Genomic DNA, 22,398 nt, shown 5'->3' with positions numbered 1-22,398 from the left:
TGATGGCACCCTAGAGAAATTAATGCAGCGACCCTAAAAAAAAAATGAAAAGAAAAGAGTTAGGAAAGTCGTACTAAATATAAAAAGTATCAGATATACCGCTATTGATGTTCCTTTACCATAATTAAAAAAAAAAAAAATTAAAGTTACTTTAACATCAGGGTAAGGATAATCAAATAAGAAAAAGTGTCAAAAGCAAGAGAACATATTAAAAGCCATTCACTATGAATAAAAAAGCTACTTAAAATTAACATACATAATCGTACAAGTTACCGTAAATCCGGTCTTTTCCAGAATACCGAACATTCTTAGTGCAAATATCGCAACTTTCGAGAATTTATTCACGTAATCTCTAACCCGACCAAAATATATCAAAGGTAGTTTAGACTTTAAACAACTCCTTTTTATTCTTTTTTTACCCCATGGAAGGTGAATCCTAGTTCCCTCTGCTAGATTATGAAATTCAGATCAGCAAGAAACTGTATCACCAATTTTAGAGGACCTGGCATGTCTATTCATTAAAGAGAAATGTGATAGAATGTAAATATAAGTGCTGGCATGTCATTCAAACAGCTTAGGTGCCAAACAGAAATTGTGCTTGCTATGTCTGTACAATAATATAAAGTTATTACATATATTAACTCCTTCTCCCCTGGGTGATTTTCATTTTTTCCTTTTTTTATTTTCCTCCCTTTCTTCCAAGAGCCATCAAATATAGCCATAAGAGGGCTTTTTTTTTTTGCGTTACGAGTTGTACTTTTGAATGACACCATTCATTCTGTCCCATATTGTACTGGTAAATGGGAAAAAAATTCCAAGTCCAGTGAAATTGCATGACTGTTTTTTTTTTTAATTCACCCTGTTCACTATATGTTACAACTGACCAGGCATTATGATTCCTCAGGTCAGTACGAGTTTGGCTATATACCAAACAGGTATAGTTTTACTTTTATTCAAGTGGTGAAAAAAATTAGAAGTTTGTAAAAAAAAAAAAAAAAATTGCACTTTTGTTGCTATTTTCCGAGACCCACAGTGTTCTCATTTTTTGGCCTCAGTGTCACCTATTTTTTGTGACAATAGATAACATTTTTAATTAAATATATATATATATATATATATATATATATATATATATATATATATATATATATATATATACATATATATATATATATATATATGCAATCAGAATAAGTAGTGTTAAATTTTGATAGATTGGGCATTTCTCAAAGTAGCGGTACCAAATATGTGTATTTATTATTATTATCATTATTATTATTATTTTATTTTAAATGGGGCAAAAGAGGGGTAATTTGAACTTTCACATTTTTTCATATTTTTTAAAACTTTTTTTTACAATTCTTAATGATTTTACTAGTCCCCTAGGGGACTTTATGGCTTCACTATTTGATCACTTCTCCTGACCGGAGTGATGCTTCAGTACTGCTCTGATCAAGACAAATGTTCTCCTGTGAGTGCTGACACTCTGCTGGCATTAGCAGGAAACACACCCCTACAGGGGTCATCATTTGACCCCACGCTGTCACGATAACACATTGGCGCTCTGTGATCACTTGATGGGGCCCAGCGCGATCCCTGCCGAAGTGTGTTAAATTGCACTGTCAGAGATTGACTGCACAATCTAAGGGGTTAACCCGTGCCTGTTAGCTGCACACGTCTGCTGATCAGATCAGCAGACATGTGCGGGAAATAATGCGGGCTCACCACGCAAGTCCGCATTAAAGGCACAGACACAGCCTGGGACATATCACAGAAGTGAGTACACCCCTTGCATTTTTGTAAATATTTTATTATATATTTTCATATGGCAAAACTGAAGATATGTCACTGTGATACAATGCAAAGTGAAAGGACTTTACTCAATTTTATGACGTTATACATACTGTATATAGAGAGAGAGAGAGAGAGAGGTACACACACAAATACACACCCACATAATAATGATAACTAGATAGATAGATAGAAATTGAATGTAGCCTATAAATACCTGCCGTGTTTCCAAATGCTAATAACCTGTAGCTATAGCATAAATCTGCAGGATGCCAGCATTACGATGCTGTCCACCCTCCTTACTAAATCTGAGTATCAGGAAGAAATGATCTTCATTCCTCCTGGAAGTTGCCGGCTTTCAGTAATTCAGTCGTGCCTGGTGTGGGTATAGTCATCACTCAGTACACAGTGAGCGGCAGCTGAAAGTACGTCCTGCTACTTTGATTGACAACTTGCATTGCAGCACATGTTTGCAGCGCAAGCTGTCAATTACAGTGCTGAGGAGTGCTTACAGCTCCCACTTATAATGCTGTGAGTAGTGACTGTAGCCGCTCTTTGACCAGCGGCTCCAGGAGGAATACATTTAATTTTCTCCTGGTAGTTGCACTTTTAATAAGGGAGCCGACCAACATTGTAAGTAACTTGCTGATTAACGCTATATCATAGGATTGTTTGGGGTCAAGACAGGTTCCCTCCAGCACAACAATATCTCAATATAGTAGTACTGGAGTACAGATACCATAAATAATATTGGGCAGTCTAACATAGCAATTAAATGTCTGGACAGACCTGAGTCAAGGAATATACTTAATTCTCTCTCGGTAGTCAGACTTCCTTTAGAATGCTATTTACCTGCACATTTTACCCCATAGCTGAAGGTTAATAGCCTTTTTTTTACATGACAGGTTACCTTTAATTTTTTGAACCGCTTCAGGCTTTGCAAGCCATTAACCCTAGAACGCATACCTGGGGTCTCGCAGGCCTGCTAGGTTACTTGTTTTCTATTGTAGATTTCTATGGTTGCGCTTTCTAGGGTTAAATAGCTAAAAGTAGTGATCTGACCATTTTTTAGACTACTTTTGCTTGGAAGCCACCACTATTTTATATAAAAAAAAAATATTTTTTTTAAGAAAAAAACACTGGCAGCCAGAACACCATCAAAGTATTGACAAGGACGACCAAAAAGTTGCTTTAGGAAACACGTTGCCAACATTTTCTTGAAGTGTCTTAAGCTTTAAAAACTAGGAAGGTACACTTAGGCCTGTTTCACACGTCAGTGATTCTGGTACGTTTGTGCTTTTTTTAAAACGTACCAGAATCACTGACATACGCAGACCCATTATAATCAATGGGTCTGCTCACACATCAGTGATTTGTCACTGAACGTGTCTCCGTGTAGCATGCACGCGTGGCCGGGATTCTGCACGGAGACAAGTCAGTTTTTTTCTGGCATCACTGATGACCCACGGACCACTCTATGGTGTGATCCGTGTGTGATCAGTGAAACACGTACCAGAAAATCACGGACATATTAAATATTTTCAACTTACCTTGCCTGCAATTCGCTGTGCAGCCTCTGCTCTCGGCAGCTTCTGCCTGGCTCATGAATATTCATGAGAGCAGGAAAACCCGACCAGGAAGTAGGTGCTGAGAGCGGTGGGCGGACGCTGCAGAGCTAGAGACTTCAGCACCATGGACAGCAGCAGTGAAGGCAGGTGAGCAATGTCCATATGCAATCACGGATCACGGATTGCACATGGACGACCCACATGTGCCGTGAATCACGGAACATGGAGGGACATGTGCGTGTTTTACATGTCAGTGAAGAACGTCTGTGTTTTTCACTGACATGTGAAACGGGTCTTACATCCATGAGGTGTCATTTGGAAATACAATTGAAACCAGAAGTTAACATACACTATTTAAAAGGACACACATGCATGTTTTTCTCACTATCTGACTTGAAATCAGAATAAATCAGACTGAACCTTTCCTGTTTTAGGTCAATGAGGAACCAAAATTATTTATATTTGCCAAATGCCAGAATAATGAGCGATAAGGGTGCTTTACACGCTGTGACATCGCTAACGATATATCGTCGGGGTCACGGTGTTTGTGACACACATCCGGCGTCATTAGCGACATCACAGCGTGTGACACCTAGGAGCGACCTTAAACGATTGCAAAAGAGTTAAAAATCGTTGGTCTGTAACACGTCGTTCATTTACCAAAAATCGTTGTCTGGTCAGTAGCGAGGTTGTTCGTTGCTCCTGCGGCACCACACATTGCTACATGTGACACCGCAGGAAAGACGAACATCTCCTTACCTGCGTCCACCGACAATGAGGAAGGAAGGAGGTGGGTGGCATGTTCCGGCCGCTCATCTCCTCCCCTCCTCTCCTATTGGGCGGCCGCTTAGTGACGCCGCAGTGACGTCGCTATGACACCGAACGCACCTGCCCCATGAAGGAGGGATTGTTCAGCGGTTACAGCGACGTCGCTGTAAAGGTATGTGCGTGTGTCACTGCCGTAGCGATAATGTTCGCTACGGCAGCGATCACCAAATGTTGCACGAACGGGGCGCGTGCTATCGCGCACGACATAGCCAGCTATCGCTAGTGATGTCACAGCGTATAAAGCACCATATAGAGTATGTTTAAGGCATTTTTATTACTTTCTACAAAGTCAAAAGTTTACATACACTAAAGGCCGCTTTACACGTGACCGATATCGCTAGCGTGCGCACCCGCCCCCATTGTTTGTGCGACACGGGCAAATCGACGCCTGTGGTGCACAAAATTGCGCGGACCCATCACACTACTTACCTGCCTAGTGATGTCGCTGTGACCGGCGAAACGCCTCCTTTCTAAGGGGGCGGTTCGTTTGGCATCATCGCAACGTCACTGCGACATCACTAAGCGGACGGCCAATAGAAGCAGAGGGGCAGAGATGAGCGGAACGTAACATCCCGCCCACCTACTTCCTTCCGCATTGCTGGCGGCCGCCGGTAAGGAGATGTTCCTTGTTCCTGCAGCGTCACACATAGCGATGTGTGCTGCCGCAGGAACGACGAACAACATCGTTCCTGCAGCTGCAACGATAATTGGGAATGGACCCCCATGTCACTGATGAGCGATTTTGAACGTTTTTGCAACAATTCAATATCGCTCATAAGTGTCACACGCAACGACATCGCTACAGCGGCCGGATGTGCGTCACAAATTCCGTGACCCCAACGAGATCGCTGGAGTGATGTCGTAGTGTGTAAAGCGGCCTTTAGAGTACTATGCCTTTAAACAATATAGGACAGCCCATATGATGATGTCATGTCTTTGGAAGCTTCTGATTTAATGGCAACATTTGAGTTAATAGGAGACACACCTGTGCATGTATTTTAATGAACACCTGAAACACACTGCTTCTTTTTGTAGCATCATGGGAAAGTCAAAAGAACTATTTATTTGTCTTTAATAAAAACACAAAGTGAAAAGTTTGGATCAGAAAAATCAAAACTGCTGCACAGTTTGTTTGCAAAGGAAATGTAACAATTGTGATAACTATAAAAAAATAAAGGTGAAATTAAGAAATTTATAATGAATCCATAATTTGACTACTGAGGCTATGTCCGCACGTTGCTTTTTACCTGCTTTTTTGCTGCTTTTTCAACTGCAGTGTTTAATGCCAAAATGGTTGTGTTCTGCTTTTCAAGCAAAGTCTATGGGAATTTGGGTTTCTTGTCCGCACTATGCTGTTCAAAATGCTGCCTTTTTGTTGCAGAACTTTGGTCAAAAACTCAGCTTTGCAGTGCAAAACCCAAATGGCAAAAACAATTCACATGTCTATTGTTTTTGCCATTTGGGTTTTGCACTGCAAAGCTGAGTTTTTGACCAAAGTTCTGCCACAAAAAGGCAGCAGTTTGAACAGCATAGTGCGGACAAGAAACCCAAATTCCCATAGACTTTGCTTGAAAAGCAGAACACAACCATTTTGGCATTAAACGCTGCAGTTGAAAAAGCAGCAAAAAAGCAGGTAAAAAGCAACGTGCGGACATAGCCTAAGAACCTTAAATTTGTGTCTCCATCATTGTAGATTACATGACGAAAAATGTAGCAAAAATACAGAATTTTACAGCTTGCTTTGTGAATTGCCAAAAATGGTATGGGCGTGCTATCAGCAATGCTCCATAGCTCTGTGTGTGCTTTAGGACTATAAATACCACATAACCGTCCATGTTTATTCTAGGAGCTGCAGAGCATTCTCACAGCTTTCTTTATCCTGCAGTGTTAACGGCACATCAGTGTGTGTTGACATATCCGTTCCAGGTTAAGTGTTTACGCCTTGGCCATAGTGAAACATTTGGAGTCTGACATCAGCTATCCACTCTCACTCACCAATGCAAGTTTAAAAAGCATAAAAAAATGAGTGTCATATTCCTCGGCTGGAGGGCATTAAAATTCTACTGGCATTAAGATTCCTGGGCTCCTTTACTGGCTTAGGATGTATTTCAGTGCTGTAACTCTTACGATATTACACTCACCTCGTAAATATTCCCCGACAAGCTGAGCATAGAGTGAAAGATCCCTTTTTACACCATGAATATATAAAGTTGTTTGGAAATACTCCACTATAGCAGACTCTGGATGTATATACAGAACTTTTCATATATAATTATATACTACTTCAAGTGAGCATTTTATAGAAATCTGCAAAATGTAATTGGAGTCAAAGGAAATTGTGCTAATATTTATAGGCACAAACAGTTTTCAAAACTTCTATATCTGATTGTTTTATACAGGGTATATTCAGTGTTTGTGCTTCTAAAATTCATGTTGTATAAGGAGTTAATTTGTTGTTGGTTCAAATGTATGCTTCAGTTAAAATCAATTGACTCTTAAATGTGACCTTATCCATATAAATTTATGTCCTATAACTATATTATTATTATTTATTATTATAGCGCCATCAATTCCATGGCGTTTTACATGTGAAAGGGGTATACATAATAGGGACAAGTACAATAATCAAACAATACAAGGCACAGACTGGTACAGGACGATAGAGGTCCCTGCTCGCGAGGGCTCACAGGCTACAAGGGATAGGTGAGGATACAGTAGGTTAGGGTAGAACTGGTTGTGCGGCGCTATATCAAACTGAGGGTTAGGGCAGGTTGTGGGCTTGTCGGAAGAAGTGGGTCTTCAGGTTCCTTTTGAAGCTTGTCAAGGTAGGCGAGAGTCTGATGTGTTGTGGCAGAGCATTCCAGAGTATGGGGGAGGCATGGGAGAAATCTTGGATGTGATGGTGAGAAGAGGAAATGAGAGGGAGTAGAGAAGGAGATCTTGTGAGGATCGAAGGTTACATGCAGGTAAGTACCGGGATACTAGGTCACAGATGTAGGGAGGAGACAGGTTGTGGATGGCTTTGTATGTCATGGTTAGTGTTTTGAACTGGAGTCATTGGACAATGGGAAGCCAGTGAAGGGATTGGCAGTGAGGAGAGGTCAGGGAGTAGCGGGGGGACAGGTGGATTAGCCGGGCAGCATAGTTTAGAATAGATTGTAGGTTTTGCGAGACTGTTAAAAGGGAGGCCACAGAGCAGGAGGATGCAATAATCCAATAACTTAGTATTGTAATGTAAACTCATAAAACAGTAAATAGTAAAGCTGGATAAAGGGGGAAGAAACAACAGCATCTTTTCTTATAGTTTGAGACTAGAGATGAGCGGACCAGTGGAAGTTCGGTTCAGTGGGTGCAGCTGAACTTAAATTAAGATCGGGGACCCAAACTTGACCTGAACTCCAATGGAAGTCACTAATTGGGCAGTTTGGGTCTTCCTTGGGCGGGTGGGCAGGGTTTTTCCTTTTTTTTGTTTGGTGCACACTACATCCTATGATTCTGCTGTAACCCCCAGTGCGAGCCACTCAAATAATGCAAGCGCTCGCACTGGGCTGAGGACCGAGCATACCCGAGCACAGCGATGCTCGAGTGCACAGTGTTCATATGTAAAGCACCCGAACTCTGAATCGGAATTCTGTTTTTTGCAAAGCGGGGATGGGAAAAACAAGGGGCAGACATGTGATTATCATATAGTCCAAAGCACAACTCCTACATTACAAAACTAAAACTCCACCAACTTAGATGTGATCCCGAGAGACAATCAGCTTGCCAATAGAGGGTAGGTACAAATGCAAATTATGCAAGGTTGCAAATTTCTAAATGCAACACTTCCGAATTTTCATGTGGATTCACTACAGATTTTGCCAGAGATAACATTTGATAAAGTCATATTTACTTATGTATTTTATTTGTTACTGTTATTTTCTAACTGAAGAAAGATTATGGGTTGAGATATGAAATACACACACTTTCTGAACACACTTTTAAAGGAAATCTGTTAGTAAGATCTCTGAATATCCCCCAAACTGCACATATGGACATCAAGGTTTTAGAAGAACATCCAGGTGTCAATGGGTTTAGATTCTAATCTGTTGCTACATATCTGATAAATCAACATTTTAATACTATGCAAATGAGTCCTTAAGAGCTCTGGGTTTGACAGAGAACTTAAAGGGAACTTGTCACCAGATTTGGAGACTATAAGCTACTACTTAGCTCTTATATACAGTATTCCAGAGTGCTGTATATAAAAGCCCAGGCCGCTCTGTATAACGTAAAAATCACTTTTACAATACTCACCTAAGGGGCGGTCCGGTCCGATCGGCATTGCTGCTCTCTGCTACGGCAACTCCTCTCTGCTGCGATCACCTTCCTCCAGCCCAATATGGATGATGTGTCCTACGTCATCCACAAAGGACGGCATTGCGGTCCTGCACAGGCGCACTTTGATCTGCCCTACTAAGGGCAGATCAAAGTACTGTAATGCACAGGTGTGAGGAAAGGTGAAAGACCGCCTGTGCATGTCCACTAAAAGACTTTGATCTGCCCTGAGCAGATCAAAGTGTGCCCGTGCAGGACCTCAATGCTGGCGACTGTAGATGACGTAGGACGCGTCATGCACATGGGCCTTAGAAGAAGTAAGATGGCAATTGACGCAGAGAAGAAGCACCGAACCAGAGAGCAGCAACACCCATTGGACCGGACCACCCCTTATTAAGTATTATAAAAGTGTTTTTTATGTTCTACAGAGCGGCCTGGGCTCTTATATACAGCATTCTGGAATACTGTATATAGGAGCACACTGGTAGTGGCCATGGCTTATCGTCGCCAAATCTAGTGACAGGCTCCCTTTAACTAGCCTTTCCTCCTGAACTGGTTTCTACACCCTGTACCAGCTTCTTTAGCTTGATTGCTAGCTGAATGCTTGATTTCCTTGCCTGGTACCTGACATCACACAGTAAGTTATCAATCAGGCTAAACAAGCTGATATTATGTAGGGAAAAAAGCTCAGGAAGCAGAGGATTGTTAAGTGCTCTCTCAGGCCCTGAGCACTTAACACCTCATTTGCATATAACTTAAAAGGCTAATTTCTTGAGATTGCAGCAACAGATAGATGTAAAGGTGTAGATGAATTTACATCCCATAGAGGTGAATTACCATGTATAGATAATAGATAGGAGGTTGGACTGGAAGAAGGCTGACCTTACTGACAGATTCCTTGTAATGTCTTGTAAGTATTCTTATATGATACTACAGCCTTAAAAAGATACTTTCACAAAAATTTGCTGGAGAAGCAAAGTAATTACATTTTAACATGAGAAGAGGGAACATTTTCCCACATTTTATTATGTAATATAAAACATAAATATGCTGGTAAAGAAAGGAATATATCTTGCTCGGCCACATGCTCTATGTAACAACCCTCTAGATGCCACTGTGATCCAGCTGTCTGCTTCATCAACAAAGCCTTCACAGTGTAATCTGATAGATGGATCTTTTGCAGTCATAATGAATTCACAGTTAATGACATTGACCACTGGGTCCTCTAAAGAATCTCCATGCCAAACTCCATTTCTTACCATAATCCCTTCAGTTCCAAAGAGGAATAGAACTCATTATAAGGCAACCCTCTCTGGTCATGTGCTTAGCCTATGTCCTGACTAGCTGCTTACACAAAACATTATCATCAACCTTTTATAGACACAAAAACTACACATACAATAAATAGAATAAAAATATGCAATCAGTGCACATACTGTCAAATGTTACTTGCAATGTAATAATATATTATAATATAATTCATTCTGAAATCAGTACCTGACGACCATACAGAGATAAATTGCTTTCAGAAGAGATGTCAGTGCTATCGAAGTGATATTATAAGAAATAATGTATCTCCTGTTGTATTAAGAAGATTAAGAATGAGCTAGGAATTACCACATCTCCAATATTTGTTTAAATATTGTTATTAGTAGTGTCAGCAGCAGCATTATTACTATTATTACTTTTAACATTTTACAGGTTGTTTTAGGATCAGATAATAATTATGACATAACAGGGAAGATTTTTGATCGGTACACTGTTCTAAATAATAGTATACAGGGTATAAGGTCACTAACTTTTTTGCTTTCTAGGAATTTTCCTTTTCTCATATACTAATGATTGAGTCTATGAGCTGTATGCATTTGGAATTACCAGTTGGACACAAGCTTGTTAGTACACGCTGTTCTACAACAGTGGTCCTCAACCTTTCTGACCTTGAGGGCCACCTTCAGCTCAGAGAGAGGGTCACAAGACACATCCAGCTCCGGCCCCCCTCACCGTAGTGACATCCAAAGCCCCCATTACTGATATAATCAAAAACAAAGCTTTTCCACAGAAATCACACCAAGACAGTATACCAAGAGAGGTTCCAACCTTACTCACATCCAGATTTATTCTTCTGTGTGGGGCTACTCACATAATTCACCATATGGAGACCTGCTCTTTATAACTGTTTACTAGACCTGGTGCTAATACACCAAGATGTAAGACAGCCGCAAGATACACATCACAGACCCGCGAGCCACATGTGGCACCTGAGCCACAGGTTGGCGACCCCTGCTATATAGTATCAGAGAAAAAAATGCCACCAAACATAAAAGACAATACAGTCCTCTCCTACACAATCATCATTTAAAATTAAAAAAATGTATTCCCTTTACTGCCTTTTCCATAGTTAAATCAAGAAAAATCGCATAATGTTTGCAAAGGGGTTGCCCAGTCAAAAACGACAAGTCAACAGTCACTCTATGTCACTAGACAGTTTCCGGTCCCCCACAATATACTTGCATTGATCATGCCAGAAACAATCTAGTCAGATTCTGCATATCATATACTTGTGGTCACGTGACTGTCACTCCTGGCGCATACACTGGAAAATCCATGCAGCATGCAGTAATCACAATATGAGGATTCACAAGTCTGCAGCCACATAGAGTAACACAGACTGACTGTAGACTTGTTGGTTTAGACTAGACAACCCCTTTAACTCCATAGTTGAAGACTACAAGCAAGATAAGTGAAGCACATGCAAAAAGCATGAAAGCATGATTCATCAAACCAGGCCATCTTCTTCCATTGGTCTATAGTTTAGTTCTGGTACTCATGTGCCCACTGCAGGGGCTGACCAGTCTTCAGCTATATATACAATCCTCATCTATATATACAACAAGCCTTGTTGCATCATTTACATCCATCACAGCCAACATTAACTTATTTACAATGTGTTCTGCTATTGCTTATTTGTGGCCAACAATGAGTCTGGATCTAAATCCCATGGAACACCAGCTGAGAGATCTTAACATTTCTGTTAGGAGAAGGTGCCCTTCAAATATGAGACCTGGAGCAGTTTGCAAAAGGAGAGGATTCCAATATTCCAGATGAGAGGTGTAAGAAGCTTGTTATTGGTTATAGGAAATGATTGATTGCAGTTATTTATTCCAAAATAATATTAAGTTGAGGGTGCCAACAATTTTGTCATATCCATCTTAGACTATTTGGGTTAAATTATGCAGAATTTGCCTTTTTTCCTCTGATTTTTGTGTAGTTCGAAAACACACAAAGGAAATAAAAATGTGTATAAAAAACATGTGTAATTGCAATAATTTTTTGGGAGACAAACTTCATTTTCTGGAACAATTTCAAGGGTGCCAACACTTTTGTCCATCACCACAGAAAAAAAAAAACATACTTAAAATCTAGACTACTTGCAAAGTTATTTTTTTCCCATATATGTGTGCTTACAGACTAACAGCCAAATTTGTTAGTATGTGCGTGTGTGTGCATGTGTAGTGTATGTATAATTACGGTAATCATCTGTAAGTGATTTAAAAGTTGACTAAGTTTATGCAGCCATAAAAATGGGAAAATAACTCCCAACTCAATCATTACAACAAATGCATAGTAAATGTAGTCAAGCTAATAAGCTAGTAAAAAGAGCAATTAGGAAGGTCTATTGTAAATATTCCTTTCAGGCTGTGACAAGAAAACACCTATAAAGTTACACTGTTACGGTTTTGTGCTTTTTTTCCAATCTTCATAGAGTTTACCATGTTAATTGATTACAATGTAATAAATTGTATGCATCTATTTAAATATTGTATTAGGACTTTGACAGTTTACATTTTATTTCATGCTATTAATGACAAGAATTGAATATACAGAACAGAATAAAATATTTCCTACATGTCTGACGATGTTTCTTGAAGCATTTTTTCAGAATGTTAGAAGAGAATATTAGAAGGGTTGCTTTTCCTGGGTGTCCCAGACTAAAGGGTGCTTTACACTCTGCGACATTGCTAGCCATAGCTAGCGATGTCGTGTGCGATAGCACCCGCCCCGTCATTCGTGCGACATTTGGTGATCGCTGCCGTAGCGAACATTATCGCTACGGCAGCGTCACACGCACATACCTTTGCATCGACGTCGCTGTGACCGCCGAACAATCCCTCCTTCAAGGGGGAGCTGCGTTCGGCGTCATAGCGATGTCACTGCGGCGTCACTAAGCGGCCGCCCAATAGCAGAGGAGGGGCAGAAATGAGCGTCCGGAATATCCCGTCCACCTCCTTCCTTCCTCATTGCTGGTCGACGCAGGTAAGGAGATGTTCATCGTTCCTGCGGTATCACACATAGCGATGTGTGCTGCCGCAGGACCGACGAACAACATCGTACCTGCAGCAGCAACGATATTTGGGAAAAAAGCGACGTGTCAATGAGCAACGATTTTTCACATTTTTGCGCTCGTTGATCATCGCTCCTTGGTGTCACACGCTGCGATGTCGCTAATGGCGCCGGATGTGCGTCACTAACGACGTGACCCTGAAGATATATCGTTAGTAATGTCGCAGCATGTAAAGCACCCTTAAGTCCATCATATTCTTATTCAAGAAACATATTTGGCAACAAGGGTATTTATTAGTTGACATCAAAATGAAAAGAATCTGAACACAAATTATATAAAAAATAGGCACCTACATGACTGGGAAATGTGCAAATATATAATACTGCAAAAAATGTATTCATAGACATTGATACACACTAAAGGGGGCTTTACACGCTATGATATCGTTAATGTGTTATCGTCGGGGTCACATTGTTAGTGATGCACATCCAGCGTCATTAACAATATCGCAGCATGTGATACTTACCAGCGACCTTAGGCGACCTCAAAAATGGTGAAAATCGTTCACCATGGAGAGGTCGTTCCAAACTCAAAAATCGGTACGGGTTGTTTAGCGTTGTGGTTCATCGCTCATGCGGCAGCACACATCGCTATGTGTGACACCGCATGAGCGAGGAACGTCTCCTTACCTGCCGCCGGCCCCAATGCGGAAGGAAGAGGTGGGCGGGATGTTTACATCACGCTCAGCTCCGACCCTCCGCTTTGATTGGCCGGCCGCTTAGTGACGTTGCAGTGACGTCGCTGTGATGCCAAACGTCCCTCCCCCTTGAAGGAGGGATTGTTCGGCAGTCAAAGCGACACCGCCCACCAGGTAAGTACGTGTGATGCTGCGTAGCGATAATGTTCGCTACGGCAGCGATCACAAACAATCGCATGCGCGACGGGGGCGGGTACTTACACGCTCGATATCACTAGAAATTGCTAGCGATATCGCTACCGTGTAAAGCCCCCTTTACTATAATGGATGAACAAATGTATTCAAGTGGAACTGAATTCTCCCTGAAGTTTTCAAAATTTTATATTCTCCACAATACAGATTGTTTTGCAACTTGTTCCTTTCACATTTAGCTAAATAGAGGACTAATATTTTGTTAAACTTTAGAGGGCCGGAAAAGGAAAAAAAACAAAACCAACAAATCAAAACAAAAAAGCTGACCATATCGCTCACCTGTCACAGCGCCTCTGTAGCTTTAGTCCTCTATGTCTATTCTTTACACCTTCTTCGGCCTTCTTCACTCTTGACCGCAGCTCGAGGCTGACTAGGCCTGTGACATCCCTGTGTGCCATGACATCAGGACTACTATACATCCCAAAGGCGATGACTAAAGGGTGCTTTACACGCTGCAACATCACTGGCGATAGCTAGCGATGTCGTGCATGATAGCACCCACCTCCGTCGTTCGTGCAACATTTCGCTGCTGTAGAAAACATTATCACTATGGCAGCGTCACACGCACATACCTTTTCAGCGACATCGCCGAACAATCCCTCATTCAAGGGGGAGGTGCGTTCGGCGTCATAGCGGCATCGCTGCGGCGTCATTAAGCGGCCGTCCAATAGCAGAGGAGGGGCGGAGATGAGCGGCCGGAACATGCCGGAACATGCCGCCCACCTCCTTCCTTCCTCATTGCCGGTGGATGCAGGTAAGGAGATGTTCGTCTTTCTTGTGGTGTCACACATAGCAATGTGTGATGCCGCAGGAACGACGAACAACCAGCGGCATGCACCACCAACGATATTATGAAAAGGAGCGACGTGTCAACAATCAACGATTTTTGATGCTTTTGCGATCGTTGATTGTCGCTCCTAGGTGTCACACGCTGCGATGTCGCTAACGGCGCCGGATGTGCGTCACTAACGACGTGACCCCGACGATATATCGTTAGCGATGTTGCAGCGTGTAATGCACCCTTTAGTCTTTGCCTACACTCATCATAACATCAGGAGGCATGGCTTGCAAAGAATTAAGAGACTTAGTCAGCTGGAAAGTGCAACAAGCCAAAGATGTTACGTGTGATTGAGAAAGAAGGATGGCGGGCACAGGGTAACAGGACAGGTGAGCATTACTTTTTATTTTTCTTATGAATCCAATGTTTGTTAGGATATGGAATCTATAGATACCCCAGAACATAAAAAGGAACATTCCATGTGCATTAAATTAAATTTTTATTATAAATTTACATGATTTTTTTAATTCAAATATTATCAGATCTGCTCATTTTTAGACTGACTCATGTAATTTGATCATCCCCATTTGTAAGCTAAATATATAGCAATACCAGAATATTTTCTCCCTGAGAAATGTATGTAAACTTATGTATCCCATACAATACACATTAGATAAACGTTGTCAGGATCCGCCAATCATTTAATGTGTATAGGGAGCCTCATGACTGCACTCAGACAGATTTTGTTGGAGGCCATGAGAATCAGGTAGTTGTAATACGATCACTCAATTTTTTTTTGTTAAATGCCAAGATGATACAAGTAGCTGAATATAACATTCACTCTCTTACAGAGCAGGAATGCTTGGGTAAAAAAAAGCATTTCTGTCTATGGGAGAGTCAGGACAGATAGCTTTCACTTGGCCAATTGTTGATCCAACAGCTACAACATCTAATGCGAATATCCAGTTTTAATATCTTCACCTATTCTAAGGATAGAAAATCAATGTTTTAAGAGGCATTTATGCTGCATAATAATTGTGAACAAGCACAAAAGATTATCGCTCTCAGATGTGAATCGTCCTATGTAAACAAGACCCGTATCACTGAGAACTATGGCAGCCTATGTGCACAGAATGATCTACTATGTGCTCGGTGCACATTTTGGTTTGTCTGCCTGTGTAAAGAGGCATTCAAATGACCACAGATCGGTAAAGTTTTACCAATAGGCGGTGGTATTGTGCCACCAGTCAGACTATGAAATCAAACCCTAAGTTTAAATTAATTTCAATACAAGTTATGAAGTGGGCAATGTTATGGGCTAATATATAAAGATGTGGCTGGCATGCTATGATATTAATGTAGTGCACCACACAACTCTACACTGAATGCATATTGCAGCAGTTTTAATACTAAGTGTACTAACAGTAATGTCTTTCAAATAACATAGGCAGCCTATGCTAATGCCATAGCATGTTGTGTCCTGCCTCGTAGTGAATACTACATCAGTGTATATAATGTATTATGAAGTTTCAATGCGTATGTCTTTATAGCCCTGATGAGTTGACAAAAAGTGGTGCTGTCATGAGTGTGTCGCATTCAGCTGAGACCGATGCAGTATCGGTGATTAAAAGGTCACGGCAGTTTGCAGATCGCAGGTTCTGTTTAACATAAGTGGATTTAACTTCACTTGGTTCCGAAGGGGTTAAGTGTTCCTTGTTAATTCTGCTTAGATTCCATTTAGCTCTAATCTCAGCTGCTGCACCTAAATGCCATTCCCCTTCATTATTTAGACTCACTCCTGGCTCCCCCATATGCCAGTCATAAGTTCATTCTATGTTGAATTGAGAAAAAAATTGTCTCTGAGGAAAGCTTTTGATAGCATTCCATTTGATGCGGTGGAGTTCCCTCTCTGGAGAAAATGTAGAGGTCTTTTGTATCTGTCTCTCTGTTTGTCTCCTCTTCCTGTGTTGTATTTACATTAGTAGTAAGACTAGCGTCTTGCTAGCCTGCTCATTAGTCAAGACTACTCTAGGGTCAGACTGGCCTAGGCATGTGATCACGCATGGGTTAAGGATCCGTACATGGATGTTTAGGAGCACAGGGATCAGATACCGGTGGGTGTGAGGTGGTGAACCCTCTCTCTATTGCCAGGGCCTTCCTTTATGTACCCCCTTCCAGTTGTGCTGTACACCCAGCATTCCCTTGCCTCAGCGTTACAGGTGCCACTATAATAGTTTGCCAACTAGTCTCAAGAAGACAACCCTTGTCAATATGCCCTAATCCTAATAGAGTATATAAACTCTATATAGATCTCTCATTCATGACCCCTCCTTGTGAGCAAGAACAGAGATGAATGGCCACCAAGTAATACTAGATTTCACTACATCAGAAATGCTTGCATGGTTGCTGGAGCTCAACCCAGGTAAATTACAGTGAGACAACCACTTTAAAAAAAGTGCTTGGGGTAAACCCCAAAGACATACTGATAGGGAATCTAGATTGTGAGCTCCAATGGGGACAGTGATGATGATTAATGTAAAGGGCTGCACACTATGATGGCACTATATAAGCAAAGCATTATAATAATAATAATAATAATAATAATAATAATAAAAAAGTCTATATAAAGTGAATATAGTGCACATTGGCAATGTATGTAAAGTATGCCAAATATATGTATAGATTTGATTATGGTCAAAAGTAATTACCTCTACTTTAAATTCACACATCCTATTGAAAAATATATCTGCATAGTAATTTCTACAAATTTGTGCACAAAGGGAACAGTAGTCAAATAAACTAAAAACATAATTCAGCTTCATAACCATCATTGGACAAATGTTTGAGAAACTATTTTTTTTTTTCAGAAGGCTGCAGATGTTTTGTATTTTAATGTTTTTCTAAAGTTCCTCTTTGTGTTATTACTAGCAAGCATTTGTAGAACATAAAGTCTCCTTTTACCGTCTTGCCATCTATGCATTTTATTATTTTTTTTTTTTACTTATTTCAATGCACTTCCAGATAAATGCCAGTCATTTGGCCAGGGCTAACTCGCAGAAGGAGCAGCAAGCACAGATGGTACTAATGCATAAATGTAATCTAGCAAAAGGATGCCAGCGCCAACGTAGAAATGTTCCAAATAACTGCGGCGCACTTACAGGCATACAGCAATTGGCAAGGTTAAAGCTGAGATTTGTGAGAGCTTACCATTCCCAAGTCAACAATGGAAATTCTAAAACAAATGAGCATATTTTATTTATTTAGTCTCTCTCTTCACGTACAACACAAGGATATTACATTCAAACATTTTGCAGGTAAGCAATATGTTGACGTACATCACATTTCACGCTAATTGAGGTAAATGATTACTGAAGTGCTTAGCAGGTGGACATTTTTCTCAGAGACTTTCAATTGTTAGATCGTAGAAAAGCCATAAGTAGAACATTCTCATTAAAATAAAATGATAAAATAAAGAATAATATGCTGTTAAAATTACAATAGTAACTTGGAAGAATGAAAAAGTGACTAACGAGGAGGGAATCATTTTTTTGAAGAAGTAGAGTATGGACTATAGAGGACTAAAACACTATATAGATGGTCACAAGTGAAGTTTCAAACTACTGACAAGTGAAGTCAACATAGATTTTTTTGTGACAATGGCACCTGTCAAGTATGGGATATATTAAACAGCAAGTTCACAGACAGTTCTTTAAGTTGGTACACAGTATTGAAAAAAAAAAAAATATGCACTTGTAAGTATTAGACATGAGCAGTTTCATCAAGGTTCGGTTCACCGGCAGCAAACGAGCCTAGATCCACAAGCTCAAGCTTGACCCAAACCCCGGATCAAGTCACTGATTGGCATTTTAAGTCTCAACCCACATACAGCCAGCCATAAGCAGTCACTTCCGGGGAGGGTGTGTGGGCTTTTTTAAACTTTTTTTTTGTTGCACACTACATGTGATCACGCTGCTATTACCCCCAGTATGCACCATTCAAACCATGCAAGTGGCTCATATAGGGCTGAGCACCAAACGTACCTCAGCACAGCTTTGCTCGCGCAAATTTTGCTCACACGTAAATCATCCAAACCCCAAACCCGAACCTTGATTTTTACATTTGGTGTTCGGTTTGAAAAACAAACTTCAGGTTCGCTCATCTCTGGTAAGTATCTGTGTGACTTTGACAGGTGCCAAACTATGATGGATAGAGATTTCGGTAAGAATATCTCCAAAATGGCAGGTCTTCTATGGTTTTCCCGGTATGCAGTGGCTAGAATCTACCAAAGATTGCCCAAAGATGGACAGCTAATAACCTGGTTTATGGACACAGAAGGATCAATGATGTAGCTAAAAAGAGAATCTGGCCCATCTGATACGATCCTGAAAAAAGATATTGTAGCACAAATAGCTGAAAAAGTTAATATAGAACATTATAGAAATGCATCTGAATATACAGTGCATTGTACACAACTACAGTGAATATTCTCACAAAAAGACAAAAATAACAGCTGTTGAATAAAGCAGATGTAAGAAGGAAAATAGTTAGGAAATTCTTTTCTACACTTACAACACTTCTGATTTCTTGAAAATCAAAATAGTAATATAGGGTGGAAAGTGTTAAAAGCCTCGCTGCTGTGCAATAAAGAAGAATACTGGATCTTCAATATGTGACTTTAATCGACATGTTTCGGAGTAGCCCTCCTCCAGGATCATCGCAGAAAATGTGATGATCCTGACGAAGGAATGTTCATCCGAAACGTGCCAAATAAAAGAACATATCGAAGATCAAGTATTCATCTTTATTGCACAGCAGAGTGGTTTTTAACCCCTTCCATCCCATTCTGCTACTTCAAAGTATCCTCAATACTGGGGCCGCAGCAGCTGAATATCCAAGGCTTGCTTCAGTGGTTGTGTCTGACATAACCCTCCTAGGTGAGCAAAACCATATAGTTAGGTTTTACTTTGTGTCACAGATTTGACCATATGATGCTTTTTCTCACCTCATTCTTGAAATCAAAATATTGAAATCAACAAGAAGACAACTTTTCTAAAGTCCAATTATAAGCCCACTGACTATAGCCGTTGTGGTGAAGCCTTCCCCCCCTCAACCCCTTTCGTATTTTTTTTATATTCTCATGTTCTATCTTTACAATACATTTCAATAGCTTCAAATTTTTATCTCTAGTCTTCAATATCTGGTGTATTGAAGTTAATTTTGTAGAAATACTCAACCTTTCTCGGCTTTTTGTTTAATCAAATAAAACTGCATGAAAACTTTAATTATAGATATATTCTCAATTTGATTTCAAGCTGTCAATAAAATTTTCAAAAGCTTATGAGGATAAGAGTGTGGAGGTCATGGCTAATGTATTGCAGAGCATTAAGGGAGTTTTCCAAAGTCACAATTTATCACCTATACATACGACATGATCACTAATGTACCACTGGTCTGACCCCAAGTGATCCCAAATACAGGGCTCTGCATGTTTGCCCTCCCCGCCATTCGTTGTCTATTGAACTGCTAGAGAAAGCTGAGTAGAGTGCTTTACTATTTTTGTTTGTCTAGTTGACAATAAATGGAAGGATTGATTGTAAAGCATGCATACCCCCACTCCATTCAAAATCGGAATCTAAAAGGTCTGGATCTAAAGGCCGCTTTACATGCTGCGATATCGTTACCGATATCGCTAGCGTGCATTCCCGCCCCCATCGTTTGTGCGTCACGGGCAAATCGCTGCCCGTGGCGCACAACATCGCTCGGACCCGTCACACTACTTACCTGCCTAGCGACGTCGCTGTGACCGGCGAACTGCCTCCTTTCTAAGGGGGCAGTTCGTTCGGCGTCACAGCGACGTCATTAAGTGGCCGCCCAATATAAGCAGAGGGGGCGGAGATGAGCAGGACAAACATCCCGCCAACATCCTTCCTTCCTCATTGCGGACACCCGCAGGTACGGTGAGGTTCCTCGTTCCTGCGGTGTCACACATAGCGATGTGTGCTGCCGCAGGAACGATGAACAACCTGTGTCCTACTACAGCAACGATATTTGGGAATGGAGGAGCATGTCAACGAGCAACGATATGGTGAGTATTATCGCTTGTTAACGGTCGCTCGTACGTGTCACACACAACGAAGTTGCTAACAAGGCCGGATGTGCGTCACGAATTTCGTGACCCCAATGACATCTCTTTAGCGATGTTGTTGTGTGTAAAGCGGCTTTAAGACTTCTGCAGCTGTGGGAATGTAATTGCAGGGGAACTGACCACTTGGATTGGCAAACTGGTGCACATGTTGGAACTCAATTTCATCCATTGTCAATGTGACTGTCCGAAATAGAACATACATACTATTTTTCAGCAGTTTTCATAGCCAATGGATAAAATAGAGGATAACTTCTGATTTTGGGAAACTCCTTTAATAGAGTTTACAACAATACTAGCACATGACTATTACTAAACCTCATATTATAGTTACACCTGCCAAATTTCGAAATAAAACTGTTAGAAATTCTACTTATTAACTTTTATTAATGCGATGCAATCTCTGTGGGTAATTACAAGGTTCTTTAAAAAAATGTTTGTTTATTGTGTCTATTTAGTCATTACAAACAATTTGGGAATCATCTAGGTTTTTCTTACATTTTGACTTCTCTTTTGGACTTTCTATACTCCTATGAGTTTCATATAAGACCTATCTATTTCATATAGTATAGTCATGAGCGCTGAACTTCAGCACCAGCTCCAGCTTTATGTGGAACTTTGGATGATTCTGATGGCCCCTGTTTACCCCATCTTCCCCATGATAAGTGTAGAACTTTTTTCTAACCATATTAGTATAGGTGGTCTAAGTTTAGTTGGCCCTGGCATCTGCCTAGGTCTAACTTTATTTCACTTTGACTACAAAGTGTCTTTTGTTTTGCAGAAAACTTTAGGGTATTGTTTCAGGAATAACTTCATTGTAAATATCAAGCTCCCGCCAAAATGCAGGTTTTAAAGGAAAGCTTAGCCACATGCACCCAAGATCTATATACAAGAAGAGACGTCATGATAGAGATGAGTTAGCATCATATTGAAAACTAGAGTAACCTAGTACAAATCATTTCATGAAATAAATAATTCAAGTAACTGCATTGAAACTATTTTTTACCAGCAATATAGACGTCCTTTCTATTTGAACACATTCTCCCCTGCATTAGTTGTCTTCGTTATTTTGGCTACACTTGGGCTTATGAGAACATTTAGTATTGAAAGTTTTGTCATACATTTCATTTGTGTGTTTTACTTGAAGTGCTGCCAATGTTTCATTTTACGTCTTCAGAGAATTTTAAATTACCATAGAAATCTATAGTTCTTTATGCATGATAAACCATTGATTTCAGTCAACCAAAGAGAAAAAGTCACATTCACAAACCAAGTGGGTGAAAACTTTGCTTAATAATTTAGTTTCTTTAAAAAGAAACTGATATAGGGTTTGGAAAAAGTTCATTTGTATATGAAATATAAATGCTGTTACACATTATCTAGAAGATGTATATAAGGTTACAATTTAAAAAAACATCACCGAATGTTAAATTATTAAATAAATCCAACTTTTATATTTGACCAAGTCATATGACCTTGTCTAGTCTGTACTGGTCTGTACTGCTGTACTGGGAGAGCTTAATAATGAAAAATATCAATATAAAATGCCAAAATAGATAAAAGAACAAATAAAATATGTAATATAATAAAATAAAATGTAAAAATAGATGTTATTTAGAACATATAAAAGAGTTTGGCAACAATTCGTCAAAGCAAATTTTGCCAGAATTCTGGTATAAATTG

At 40.2% G+C, this 22,398-nt stretch overlaps 1 protein-coding gene across 3 annotated transcripts in view; it reads right to left on the bottom strand.

Annotated features, from left to right (window-relative positions):
* The window catches only part of ANTXR2 (ANTXR cell adhesion molecule 2), a 356,942-nt gene that overhangs the window by 2,690 nt on the left and 331,854 nt on the right, over positions 1 to 22,398 (bottom strand). For all 3 annotated transcript variants that reach the window (XM_075352423.1, XM_075352424.1, XM_075352422.1), the window contains one exon: positions 1 to 33. This exon is cut by the window's left edge and continues 2,690 nt beyond it. In XM_075352423.1, coding sequence (XP_075208538.1) covers positions 1 to 33 — 33 coding nt within the window. The remainder of the gene's footprint in view (positions 34 to 22,398) is intronic.

This window comes from Anomaloglossus baeobatrachus, chromosome 1 (genome assembly GCF_048569485.1).
Source record: "Anomaloglossus baeobatrachus isolate aAnoBae1 chromosome 1, aAnoBae1.hap1, whole genome shotgun sequence".
Taxonomy (NCBI): Eukaryota; Metazoa; Chordata; class Amphibia; order Anura; family Aromobatidae; genus Anomaloglossus; species Anomaloglossus baeobatrachus.
Note: the sequence above shows the minus strand (reverse complement) of the source record. Positions and strands in the feature narration are given on the sequence as shown.